The sequence below is a fragment of the Ahaetulla prasina genome, chromosome 2 (assembly GCF_028640845.1).
Source record: "Ahaetulla prasina isolate Xishuangbanna chromosome 2, ASM2864084v1, whole genome shotgun sequence".
Taxonomy (NCBI): domain Eukaryota; kingdom Metazoa; phylum Chordata; class Lepidosauria; order Squamata; family Colubridae; genus Ahaetulla; species Ahaetulla prasina.
The window spans coordinates 68,246,778-68,259,691 of record NC_080540.1 but is presented as its reverse complement, the minus strand read 5'-3'; the positions used below and the strand labels follow the sequence as shown (position 1 = coordinate 68,259,691).

General features: G+C 40.1%; 1 protein-coding gene and 1 long non-coding RNA gene across 7 annotated transcripts in view; both read right to left on the bottom strand.

Annotated features, from left to right (window-relative positions):
• IQSEC1 (IQ motif and Sec7 domain ArfGEF 1) overlaps nucleotides 1–12,914 on the bottom strand; it is a 350,333-nt gene that overhangs the window by 90,773 nt on the left and 246,646 nt on the right. The window contains exon 1 of one of the 6 annotated variants that reach the window (XM_058168492.1): nucleotides 2,689–2,816. The exons of 4 other annotated variants lie outside the window; for them this stretch is intronic. In XM_058168492.1, the coding sequence (XP_058024475.1) occupies nucleotides 2,689–2,708 (20 nt within the window). In that variant the 5' untranslated portion in view covers nucleotides 2,709–2,816. Of the gene's footprint in view, nucleotides 1–2,332; nucleotides 2,546–2,688; nucleotides 2,817–12,914 lie in introns of those variants that run through there. One more of the 6 variants, XM_058168491.1, reaches the window with a different exon arrangement.
• On the bottom strand, nucleotides 9,440–9,808 carry LOC131190933 (uncharacterized). Its single transcript, XR_009153371.1, has 2 exons — nucleotides 9,771–9,808; nucleotides 9,440–9,602 (listed from the first exon to the last, which is right to left on the bottom strand). It is a non-coding gene; the product is annotated as an uncharacterized LOC131190933 (long non-coding RNA).

Here is a 12,914-nt window from a genome sequence, read left to right as displayed (position 1 = left end):
GCCAATACAGGGAGACCAATCCCAGCTGTTTTCTGGACCCCAAATTGAACCAGAAGGCCTCACAGTGCCTCCGAGAACCCTCCATGACTCATAGATGACAAAAGACCTCTCCCTCCATCCCAGTCTTCATGCTAGGTTAGCAACCTAATCCATAATTTTCCTTATTTATTTTTTTTTGTTTACATTTATATCCCACCCTTCTCCGAAGACTCAGGGCGGCTTACAGTGTATAAGGCAATAGTCTCATTCTATTTGTATATTTTTTACAAAGTCAACTTATTGCCCCCCCAACAATCTGGGTCCTCATTTTACCTACCTTATAAAGGATGGAAGGCTGAGTCAACCTTGGGCCGGGCTTGAACCTGCAGTAATTTTACCCTCTCTCATACAGTACCAATATAGATATGAAGAATTAACATAATGCATTTGGAATCAGAGCATTTATCCTTTTCACTGGGCTATATTGAAGAGTACTTAAGTTAACTTATTTGGAATGAAAAGCTTTCAAACTCAGCTCAAAGGGAAAACAGCAATCTATCGTTTCCCCTGTCTTAGAAGAAAACCCAATAAAGTATCAGATAAGTCACTAAGTTGCTCCTCCACACAAAATTTAGAAAGCTGTTTTTATTTCCTCTTCCATACAGATCAATAAGATCATTTATTATTTGGACATTATCTCCTTTTGCTTCTTAGGTGAAGAATGGCACCCATCATTCATTCAATCTTTAGATAGGGAAAAGCTGAGTAATTGTAGGCAGTCACTGGCTGGAAAGCAGCAGTCATCCCTTCACAAAATTGCTTTTTGTTAACTTACTTCCAGAGCTAAGTAGGAAGTGTACAAGTCAGCAAAATAAGCAACATCTACAGAGCAGTGCAGAACTTTGTATTTGATTTGTGCCCACTTCCAAGTATGCCAAGAGCATGAGCACAATACCTATTTGCCACTCTTTAAAACAGCTATGTCTTTTTCTGGGCTCACACAATTGTCCTCTGCGACTGCTATATAATCTCAAAAATACATAATTGCTTTAAAAAACCACAGGCAGGTGCTATGTTCATGTTGTCATATACCCCTGAAACATCTTTATGAAACTTAGTCCAAAACACTACATAATCTTACAATGCTTATATATTCCTTCTCTTTGAAAGTGCAGCATATAGTCTTGTTAACAGAAGCATCAGGCACTTTATCCTCTCATTATTTGCTCAGCAGAATTTTCCTTCTGAGTAGCCCAATTCTGAATTTCAAATCCTCTCTGCTGTGCTTTTTTTTCCAAAATAAGCACAACCGTATTAAACATCCTTTTTCAAATAGATGGTTAATACTATAAAGAGTAGCCTTTTCTAAAGATCCTATTCCAAATTCTAAGTGCTTATTCAGCTCTAAGTCCAACTGGTTTCAACATTTACTGCATTTTGAATTGTGAAATGGCTTTTGAAATGCAGTGATTTGCATTTACATTCAGGATGTCACATTTTTGTTTTTTGTTTTTAATAATGAAAATGAATAAAGAAGGTTCTGCGTTCAAGTAAATTGGAGAAGGTGATAATATAACTGCAATTATGTACAAAGATAAGCTGCATCCCTTGTCATATTGAAACAATAGTATTGCTGTAGAGTTAAATAACTTTGGCCTCCATGTTCAAATGACTAAGCCATACATCTTAATCCTGAAGGATGTATGCAAATGTCGAAACCAAACAAGTGTACTACTGAATATAGAAGTATCCTAACTGATAGGATATATATGGATAAAAAGCTACACTTGCTTATTATACTCAAGATACCTTTACAAAACATTTAAAACAGATTATTTAACATTATACAATAAGTACTACTCTGAAATAAATCCTTGCCTGGATGTAATTCTGCCTAAAAAGATAAGAGAATATACCACACTGTGTATTCTATATGTGCTTACACATTTTCCGTCTATGTGTAGGTAGTCTGATGTCAATAAAGAGTTGTCATTTATACATTATCATTTGTGCTATTTCTTATATTTGTTAGAAAATATTTCTTCCAAGAATGCTGTAATTGTTACAGTAACAACAAAAAAAGCAACAGTCAGTGAGACCAAACACTGAAACCCTTTGTGTCACCAGAATAGTATTTAGATGTGCAGCTGATCATTTTCTTAACCACACTGCCTCAGTCTCTCTCTTTCTCTCCGTCTCTCTCCACTAATCACACAAAACATCGTTCAGGACTAAACAAAGCTGTTCTGAAATTTGCAACTGAAATACAAGGCAAAAAAATTCCTTCCCCTCCAGACTGGTCGTTTGGCTTTACGAAAACCCATGCTGTTTCCAATAGGCGGTAATGGCTTACCAGCTGTCAAGCTCCAGCTCCAGCAATGACTGAGTCCTCTCCGAATTACAGTGCAAGCACCACATGGCTGCAGAGAAGAAGTAAGGAGGACCCCCCCAAGTTTATAGCATATTTCCCCCCCACCGGGCTCGCCCACCACTTTCGCCTTGCCCTGAGAGTGCAGAAAGAGTAACTAGAGGACGCACCAAGAAGCGTCCTGCTAAGTCTCCAGAGCGAGTGCTAAGCGAGGGGGGGAGGGAGGGAGGGAGAGGGGGAGGGGGTCCGGAAAGGCACGAGCACTCGGAGGTCCACCCTTTTCCAGCCACAGCGCGCGCGCGCCCGCCTGCCTGTGCACGCGCATGCCCTCACTCAGTTACCTTCTCACACATCCATCCATTCCGCCAACCGCGCGAGCTGAGAATACCAATGGCAGAGATTGAGGAGGGGGCCTATTTTATGAAGCAGAGATTGATTTTCGGAGCATATGCCCAGGCGGGGCCAGTGGGGAGACAAAAAAAAAAAAAAAAGAGGGCGGTAGACACCCCCAGGAATAGAACATTGTCGGGGTGAATAAAAAAAAAAAAGCCCAAGCTTTCCTCGTCCTCTCTGGGCATTGCAGGCATGTGACTTCGAAGAGGAGGAGAATGAACAAGCAGCGGCAGCCCCCGCCTCCCCCTCATACTTTTCTCCCTGCTTCTTTTCACGTGACGGAAAGAGCGGAGGCAGTACTATTAATAGTGACATTCAGACTCCTTCGCTATTCAGCAGCTTCGGCGACCCTAGTAGCGGCTGTTTCCTCCGGCAGGCGCGCGCCGCACGCACGCACACACAACTTCGCTTTGGTAGCAACAACTGTTTGTGTTGGCTTGAAGCGGCTTGGAGCTATTTTGAAAAAGAGATCGTTCCCATTCTTTTTGCTTCCTTCCCTTTCTTCGAGTTCTCTCTTTTTTTTTTTTGCGATATAACTGTTACATTTCATAACGACATTTTGGGCGCATAATTGTCCTCCAAAGTTAATTAAAACTCAAAACTCAAAATAAAAAGACTGTAGAACTCTTGTTAACTGCAAACTGATTACCCTAACTCTGTCCTACTGGAATAGATTTTGGGTTTCAGCAGCTCTAATTCCACTTAAGCAGAGATGAATGAATAAAATGAATGTATCTGGTTTTTAAAAAATGAGGTATGTAGAAGCTTTTTCTTTGCCCATCCATACAGCTTCTAAGCAGCCTTCAGAAATCTGATTCTGCACGCTCCAGAAATGCTAGACAGCAAGTTCCAGAATTCCCCCCATGCATATTTTGACTGAGAAATATGGGAATTACAATCCAAAATTTCTGGAGGGCAGAACGCTCTTCCAGAGCTATCAGATGTAGTCCAAAGCCATATTAGTTTTTGGGGAGATGATTTACAATTATGATTTGGAATAGATTTCAAATTAATTTGGCTCATACACCTGCTTACAACAGCAAAATTTACTGTAACAGCATGCTTAAAATCTCCCATGAAGGTAATTCCACTCTGTTCATCTATTATAGGCCAGTAAACACATCAGGAATCCTGAGACTATGTCATAAACATTGTCCCAAATTCCTATGCTGAAAGTGTATCAAATTATAAGATATCAATTTTCCTGAAGATAAATTATTGAGATAACTCCCTGAAACCTTTTCTTCATCTCCACTGGAAACTCAGTGTATCTAGAGCTTATCTGGGGCTCAGAGGCATTCTTTGAATAAATGTTACAGAAGGCTGGGATGCAAGCTTGCTTTATTTTCATGAAAAAAGTATTTTAAAAAAACATAGGTATAAACTTTTAAGTGCCAAAAGAAGTTGCTGATGCCTCTAATCTCCATCTTAATATTTATAATAGGTTTTTTGTACTTCGAACCCATTTGCTTATACAAAACAAATTAAGCATACATTTAATTTTCCAGTCCTTCAATATTATTCAGTATCCCTCATATAACCTGGACTCTCATATTGTTTTTCCTATGCACATATGCCAGTTTCTTGATAACTTTAACTTATAGTGTCTAAAATTAGACCCGGTTAAGGAAAACATGGCATTGTTGTTTCATACAGATGTTATACTACACTAACTGGGACAGAATTCTGTAGCATCCCACATGTATGTATCTCCAAATTTATGAATCATTAATAGTTTTTTTTGGGGGGGGTGTTGAGGTGTCCTGGTCCATCAACAAATATACATCTAACTAAAAGTGACACCATTAGCCCATATTTTACTATATGTCTAGTAAGAATATGCAGGAAAGTTGTTGAAGCCAAGCCATAATTGATTGAAAACCACAATTCTAACTCCACTGTAGGGTTGGGAAAGCTGGCAACAAATGCACTATAGAAGTACATACTTGCCTTTTGTTGTCACTTTGCAGAAAAGTTAAGTAAGGGTCTCAAATAATATTGACTTAATATTATTTGACTTAATATTAAAGTCACCCGTTACTTTAAAAAGTTTCTTTGGATTTTATTATACCAATTACATTTCATACAACTGCTCAGTGTTTTATGAGCACCTCCTTTCCTTCTTTCATAGTTTTATGTCATTTATTGGATACCAGTAGAGGCAGTGATAAATTGGCATAAATGTAATATAAAAGATGCTATAAAAAGCTAATGGATACCTGAAGAGGAAAAACATGCCACAAAAAATAGGCATGAAAATTTGATAGTTACTTCCTCTAAATAATTAACATTATAATATAACAAACTATGATTTATTAAGTCTTATTAAGTATAATGAAATGATTATTAGTCTTGCCTGCCTATGTCACATATTGTGATTCCTATTTACCACCCTGGTAAAGTAAAGTAAAAGATGTTGAGACTCTAGAAAGAGTGCAGAGAAGAGCAACAAAGATGATTAGGGGACTGGAGGATAAAACATATGAAGAACGGTTGCAGGAACTGGGTATGTCTAGTTTAACAAAAAGAAGGACCAGGGGAGACATGATAGCAGTGTTCCAATATCTCAGGGGCTGCCACAGAGAAGTGGGAGTTGGGCTGTTCTCCAGAGCACCTGAGGGTAGAACAAGAAGCAATGGGTGGAAACTGATCAAGGAAAGAAGCAACTTAGAACTAAGGAGAAATTTCCTGACAGTTAGAACAATTAATAAGTGGAACGACTTGCCTTCAGAAGTTGTGAATGCTCCAACACTGGAAATTTTTAAGAAAATGTTGGATAACCATCTGACTGAGATGGTGTAGGGTTTCCTGCCTGGGCAGGGGGTTGGACTAGAAGGCCTCCAAGGTCCCTTCCAACTCTGATGTTATGTTATGTTATGTTAACTCTTATGCTAGGTTGAGAAAAGATGTGATTCTGAGTCATGATGAAATTTACCATGTCATTTGAAAGTCTGTCCATTCCAGTAGGAAACAGATCAACATGTCTTCTAAATCTTTATTTGTATGTTATCAATGAATGTCATTCAAAATGCTATGCAACAATCCTCACAGTTTGAAGTTATTTTGAAAGAAACTAAAATAATCTGTATATTTTACACAACCTTTTCATTTTTAATTTTAATATTGCTTTAACTCATTTAAATTAAATTAAATTAAATTAAATTTAGATTTAGTTAAATTAAATTAAAATAAATTTGTTCAATTAAGTTTTTATTTAGACTATTCTTTTAGAAGTGTATTCATGACCTCAAAAAATCACTTTTGAATTTGTTGGTAACTTTAGAATTTGTTTTGAATAATAACCCAAATTTATTTATTTATTTGATTTCTATAGCCACCCATCTCAACTAGTGACTCTAGGTACCATACATCATAAGACACAAAAATCTTCTCAAGATAAATCAATAGCTTAGTAGGCGTTTTAGTCCACTTTCCAGGTATACACCACTAATGATTTCATTCATCCTTGCTTTAAGATATAAATCATGATTTTCAAACTGTAATGACGTAACACATGAAGCCAAAACCATACACATATGTGAAGTTGCATCAATATTGGATTAGGAGGGGCACCCTTGAGTTCAAGTCTACCCTTGGCCATGGAAACCAATTAAAATTGTTCCCACAATCTATTGGATCTCTCAGCTATTATATTTCTGAAGCAAAACAAACAGCTGCATTGTGAAAGGAGATTTCTATTAAATATTCTATACTTGTTTGTATTTTTACTAAATATGGAAACAAAAAGTTTTATCTACCTTTAGCTAAACACTCCTGTGTCTATTGCACGTGTATGTTTGCTGTATTTTTTTAACCAAGTCATCTAACACAGATTTCTCTTTATGCTTTAAGCGTAAAGCATCTCCATGCTTTGTAAATGCTTTTTGTTCATGATAGAAACTATCCTTAGGCAAGAACTTCATTGGCTAATTGGGAGAGTAGTTAGGAATAAATTAAATTCTTCTGAAGCTTGCCCCTCTATGTTTTGATATGCAATACAAGTAATTCCAATTTGGGATTGAATACCAGATCGGAAGTTAAACATGTGATATGATTGTTATAGTATTTTAGGGTGAAGCACTCCATGCTTCTACTAACTAAAATAATTGTTAAGGAAAACAGAAAAAGATTTGCTCTGATATATATAATGAATGTAATTCACTCTGAAGTATAATATTGCATGATTATTTTTCCTGAAAATCACACCACACTCAACACTATGGCAATACTCCAAAGAATTTAATTTGATTTATCATAGAGCTTCTACATAGATAAGAGAAATTTGACTCCACTCCCTCTGACTTTACTATTATATGTCAAATGGACCAATCAATATATGACATAACTATAGCTGTTTTTCAAAGAAAAAAATCCCCCACTTGGATTCAGTTACCTGCATTTTTAAAAGTACTTATTTCAATGTTTAAATTTAGTTTGTGGTTTTATAAACAAACATTTTTCAGCATGAAACCATGGCTTTTGTTTATATGCTGTTGAAATGTGGCTCAGGCCAAATGCCTGAGCTTATTTGTAGCTTGGACGCGTATTCTATTATGGGAAAAACTGGCATTCTTATTATTATATTGATTTTTTTGTTATCAAGGGATGCAGTGGATACCTTAGATCTCTGAAAGGAGTAAAACTTCCATTTTTACCTATAGCACACACACACAAATGTTCTAATTATTTCATCTTCAGCTACTCCAGGAAGCCTACAAATAAGATGCAACGGGAAATGGATTGTAGTTTCTAATACTGCATTGCACATTACCCAGATTATAATGAGTAAAGTGTTCCATAGGTTTCTGTTCAATTTGATTCATTCAGAATGTATTTCCAAGATAGTTCTTTTTGTGACGTGTACCAAAACAGTATGTTTTATCATATGCAGATTTTGATAAAATCAACATTTCAAACACACACACACACACACCATGTACAGAGAGATTCATTCATTCATTCATAGGATTTTATAATATTTGAGTACTAAGATATTTCTAAAGGAAAACTATATTATATGTAACAAAACAACTCACAGATCCTGGCCTGGATTAAAAAGACATAAATGCATAATTGGGCAGGCTAGCAACAGTTGACTTCTGATCTCTTCTTTTGATAGCTTCTACATCTTCCCAAGATTCACATAAAAGCTAACATTTTAAAAATAAGACAGAGAAGAGATAGAATAATGTGTATGGTACACAGCAGGGGTGAAATCTAAAAATTTTCCCTACCGGTTCTGTGGGTGTGGCTTAATTGGTGGGCAGGGCTTGGTGGTCACATGACCGGTGGGTGTAGCCAATAACAATAAATAATAAAAATAATAAAGTATACAAAACAATAAGAGGTACCAAAAACCAACTTTCAACTTTACGCACACACAACACAACACAACTGACTCACACACAATGTAAAAGCAGCTGCACCTCACCCAAAATGGCCCCTGGAACAAGCAGGAACCTCACACAGCCACAAAAAGCCCAAAAACCAACTTTCACACTTTACACACACACAACACAACTGAGTCACACACACACACACACACAAAATGCCACATACAACTTTGTGAGATTTTGTGTGTTTGTGTAGTTAGAGTGAAACACTACAGAAACACACCAAATCTCAGAAAACTGCGCAAATATTTTATTTTATTATTTAATTTAATTTAATTTATATTTTTAGATAAAAGCAGCTAAATTTAAAACTTCCTTAACTTTAATACTTCCTTAACTTTAAATTGTTATGTGTAAAAAAAAAATAAAACTCCTAAAAAAAACCCCAATTAACTATTTTTTTAAAACTTCCCCTCCCCTATTTACCCAATTCAAGGGAAAAGGCAGGCAGATTGAGTTGCTCACCGATGAGATGGATTGCAGGCAGGCAGATTCAGTTGCTAGCTGATGCAATTGATTGCAGCAGCCGAAGCAAGGCTGGAATAGCGAGCAAGGCTGAAAGAAGCAGGAAGCTGCCAAGTAGGCAAGTGGGAACCAGGCAATTGGATAGACATGGGCTGGGGGGGGGGTAAGGGATTTTTGCTACCAGTTCTCCGAACTGCCTGCCCCCATCACTACTGGATCGCCTGATTCGGTCCGAACCGGGAGCATTTCACCCCGTTATATAGTAAGATTTGTTTTCAATACTCCTTTTCCTCTATAAACCTCAAGATACCTTAGAAACAATCAAAGCTGCATTTTGTTAAATCTCACTTAGACATCTGATAACTAGAACACCCAATAATTTCAAGCAGTATAACAAAATTGCAATCCATACATGTTGTCTTCAACTTACATCCACAACTAGGAATTTCTGTTGTTAAGCAAAGTGGTTGTTAAGTGAGTTTTGTCCAATTTTATGACCTTTTTGCTATCACCGTTAGATGAATCAAATGATTGTTAAGTGAGTCATGCAATCATTCAGGCTTCCCCCATTGACTCTGCTTGTCAGAAGCCCCCTGGGAAGGTCACAAGTGGAGATTTATGTATTATATATTTATTAAACAAATGTATATGGCTGCCCAAATCACGCACAGTGATTCTGGATGATTTCCAGAAATTAAAAATTTCCAGTACAGAAAACCATATGACCTCAGGATGTTGCAACTAATGTAAACGTATGCTGGCTGCTATGCTCCTGAATTTTGATTATGTGACTGTGGGGATGCTGCAGTGGTTGTAACTATGAGAATGGACGTTGGTCTTACCTGAGACGTCCTTTCTCAGCAAGGAGGAAAACGGCAGTCAGGCATGGGTTAACTCTTGTGTCAAGCTTGTAGGACCGAGTCTTTAATCTGTTTCAAGCCCCGCCTTATCCTGTTGTCTCTCCAGTTTTTGGCGAGGAAGCTGCTCAGACTCTACGTGTCTTCCTGAAATGACAAACAATTAATGTACGCCCCCCCCCCATGGATAAACATCGGCCCCAGAAGGGTGGGGCTGACTGCCGTTTTCCTCCTTGCTGAGAAAGGACGCCTCAGGTAAGACCAACGCCCATTCTCCAGACAGGTGGGAAAACGGCAGTCAGGCATGGGACATACCAAAGCTAGGTGATTGTCCGGGAGGGTGAAGATAGGCCGATGAGTCATGGGTTGTCGTGTACACTTTGCAAAACTCGCTCATCAAGGAGGCTTCTGCCGATGCATAGGTATCGAGTTTATAGTGTCTGATGAAAGGCGACGGTGATGACCAAGTTGCCGCCCTGCATACTTCCTCTAAGGCGCCTGGGTCGCCCAAGCTGCCGAGTGGAGGCACTCGTGGAGTGTGCTGTGATGTTCTTTGGCCGAGGAAGAGATTGCAAATCGTATGTCATGGCTATGGTGGCCCGTATCCATCTGCCAATGGTAGGTCCTGAAACTTTGGAGCCTAACGAAGAAGGTTGGAAGGAAACAAGGAGAGCTTCCGCTTTACTTAAATGGAGAAGTACGATGTAAGTATATCTTTAAGGCTCTTCGGACATCCAACGATGCCATTCATGTTCCTTTGATGTCTGGGTGCGGGACAGAAATTTGGGAGAATCAGTTCCTGAGAACGATGAAATAGTGAATTAACTTTTGGAACAAAGGTTGGGTCGAGACGCAGAACTACCCTATCGAGGTGAAAATGCAAAGGTCTTTATGTTGAGAGCGCCAATTCTGAAATGCGGCGAGCTGAAGTTATGGCAATAAGGAAAGTCACCTTGAAAGTCAAGAGTCGAAAGAAGCCTCTCGGAGTGGTTCAAATGGCGCCTCATTAATGTATTAAGAACTTTATTAAGGTTCCAGGATGGGTACCTGTGAATAGTAGGAGGATGCAGGTTAGAGGCTCCCTCAAAACAATCTGATGACTGGATCCTTTGCCAGGGACTCTGATGAGTTGAAGGTAAGCACCGAGGAAAGAGCTGCGACTTGGCCGGAGGGTGTTAGGAGAGAGACCTGACGTCAGGCCCTCTTGTAGGAAACCAATGATGTGAGATAGGTCAGGATCCCTAGGTGAAATGGACCTCTTTGAGCACCATATCGAGAAAGCTTTCCAAGTGAATTGGTATATGCGCCGTGGATGGTCGCCGTGCCGCCTGAATTGTCGGTACTGCGTCTGGGGGAATGTTGAGACCCGCTAAGATGTCCCGCTCAATCGCCAGACGGTGAGTTGTAACCACTGAGGTTCTGGATGGATGAGAACGCCCTGACTGAGAGCAATCTGATTGTCTGGTATGTGCCAAGGTGTTGTCACTGAAAGAGGTTTGGGGTCCGCAAACCAAGGTCTCCGAGGCCAATGAGGAGCCACTAGGATTAGTTCGCCTTCTTCCAGGAGTTTTCTGATTACCTTGGGAATTAATGGAAGCGGAGGGAACGATAAAGCAGTTCCGGTGGCCATGGTGATCTTAGCGCATCGACCGCTTCCGCTCCTGGGGACGGGAACCTGGCAAAGAATCTGGGTAGTTGACGATTTGAGGGAGTTGCAAATAGATCCACCTTGGGAAGACCAAATCGAAGGGAAATCTTTTGAAAGAGAGCTGGATCTAGTTTCCACTCCACTTGATCTATTTGCTGGCGACTGAGGGCATCCGCCCGAACATTTGCTGTGCCTGAAATATGGGAAGCTCAAGCGAGAGAAGGTTGAATTCGCCCAGTGGCCGAGGGTCAGTGTCTCTGTCATGAGGGTTCTTGAATGTGTGCCTCCCATCTGTTTATATGGGCTTTTGCTGTTGTGTTGTCTGTGAGCACAAGAATGTCCTGACCCTTCACTAAGTCGTGGAAGTGGAGAAGGGCCTTGTGGATTGCTCTTAGTTCTAGAAGGTTTATATTGAGTTTATGCTCCTGTGCTGACCATAAGCCTTGAGCCATATTTGGACCCAGGTGGGCTCCCCATCCTGTGAGACTGGCATCTGTCGAAGGACAATTCTGTTGGGTTCTCTGAATCGACTGCCCTTGGACAGAGCGCCTGATAGCCACCACTGGAGTGATGTCAATGTCTTTGGTAGAAGACGAATTCTTGTTAGTGATGTGGACTGGCCTCTTCGCTGATACGGGAGCAAGGTCCATTGTAGTTCCCTGCTGTGTAAGTGAGACCAGGGTACAATTCCAAAAGTGGAAACCATCTTCCCAATAGTTGGGAAAGAGATTTCAAGGACTGGATCGGGAATAAATGATCTGTCTGACCAGATCCTTGAGACTATTCTGGCGATCCTGGGAGAGGAATACTAATGACTGTTTGGAATCTATGATAGCTCCCAGGTGTAAGATAATGTTGAAGGTGAGAGGTGGCTTTTGGCCCAATTTATGGAAAAGCCATGTTCCTGTAGTATATGAATAGTGGTATTTAGGTCCCGATGAGCCAAGGGCTCAGATCGGGACATGATGATAATATCATCCAGGTAGAATTGGATACGGATGGGATGAGTGCGAATGTGACCAATTAAGGCTCCCATGACTTTGGAGAACACTCTAGGGGCTGAAGATAAACCAAACGGAAGGGCCCTATATTGAAAATGTTGGCCATTGTAACAGAAACGGAGGTATTTTCTATGTCCCGGGGCAATAAGAACATGAAGATAAGCTTCTGTTAGGTCTATTGAAGCCATGAAATCCTCTGGGTGAATGGCTTCTAAAATAGAATGTAAGGACTGCATCTTAAATTTTCGATAAGCAATGAATTTATTTAAGGATTTAAGGTCCAGAATTGCCCTCCATCCCCCCGAGGGTTTAGCTACTACAAAAAGTCTAGAGTAAAACCCCTTGCCCTGATGAGACTGTGGAACCTGTTGAATAGCTTTGATATTGGAGAGATGAGTAATGGCCTCTTCCATGATAGCACGGTTATGACTGTCGTGAGAAATGGGACAAGGAATAAAAAACCTAGGGGGAATAGAGGTGAATTCTAGAAAGAGACCTTCCCTAATAGTCTGTAGAACCCAAGCATCCGAAATAGTAGATTCCCAGTGGGCGGAGAAAAGGGACAGGCGTCCGCCAATGGGAGGGGAAGAGAGTGAATTACTTAGATCTACGGGAGCCCCTTCCCCTACCCCCACGGAAGGGCTTTCGGGAAGAAATCTTGTAAGGTGTTCTGACCTGATTGTCCTGCTGAAAGGAGCCTCTGGGTTGAAACGGTCTGTGTTGACGTGGCTGGTAGAAGCTGGAATCGGAACCCCGAAAGGACTGATGACGAGAATAAGGAGTTGAGCGAACGTCAGAGCGCCTGGACAA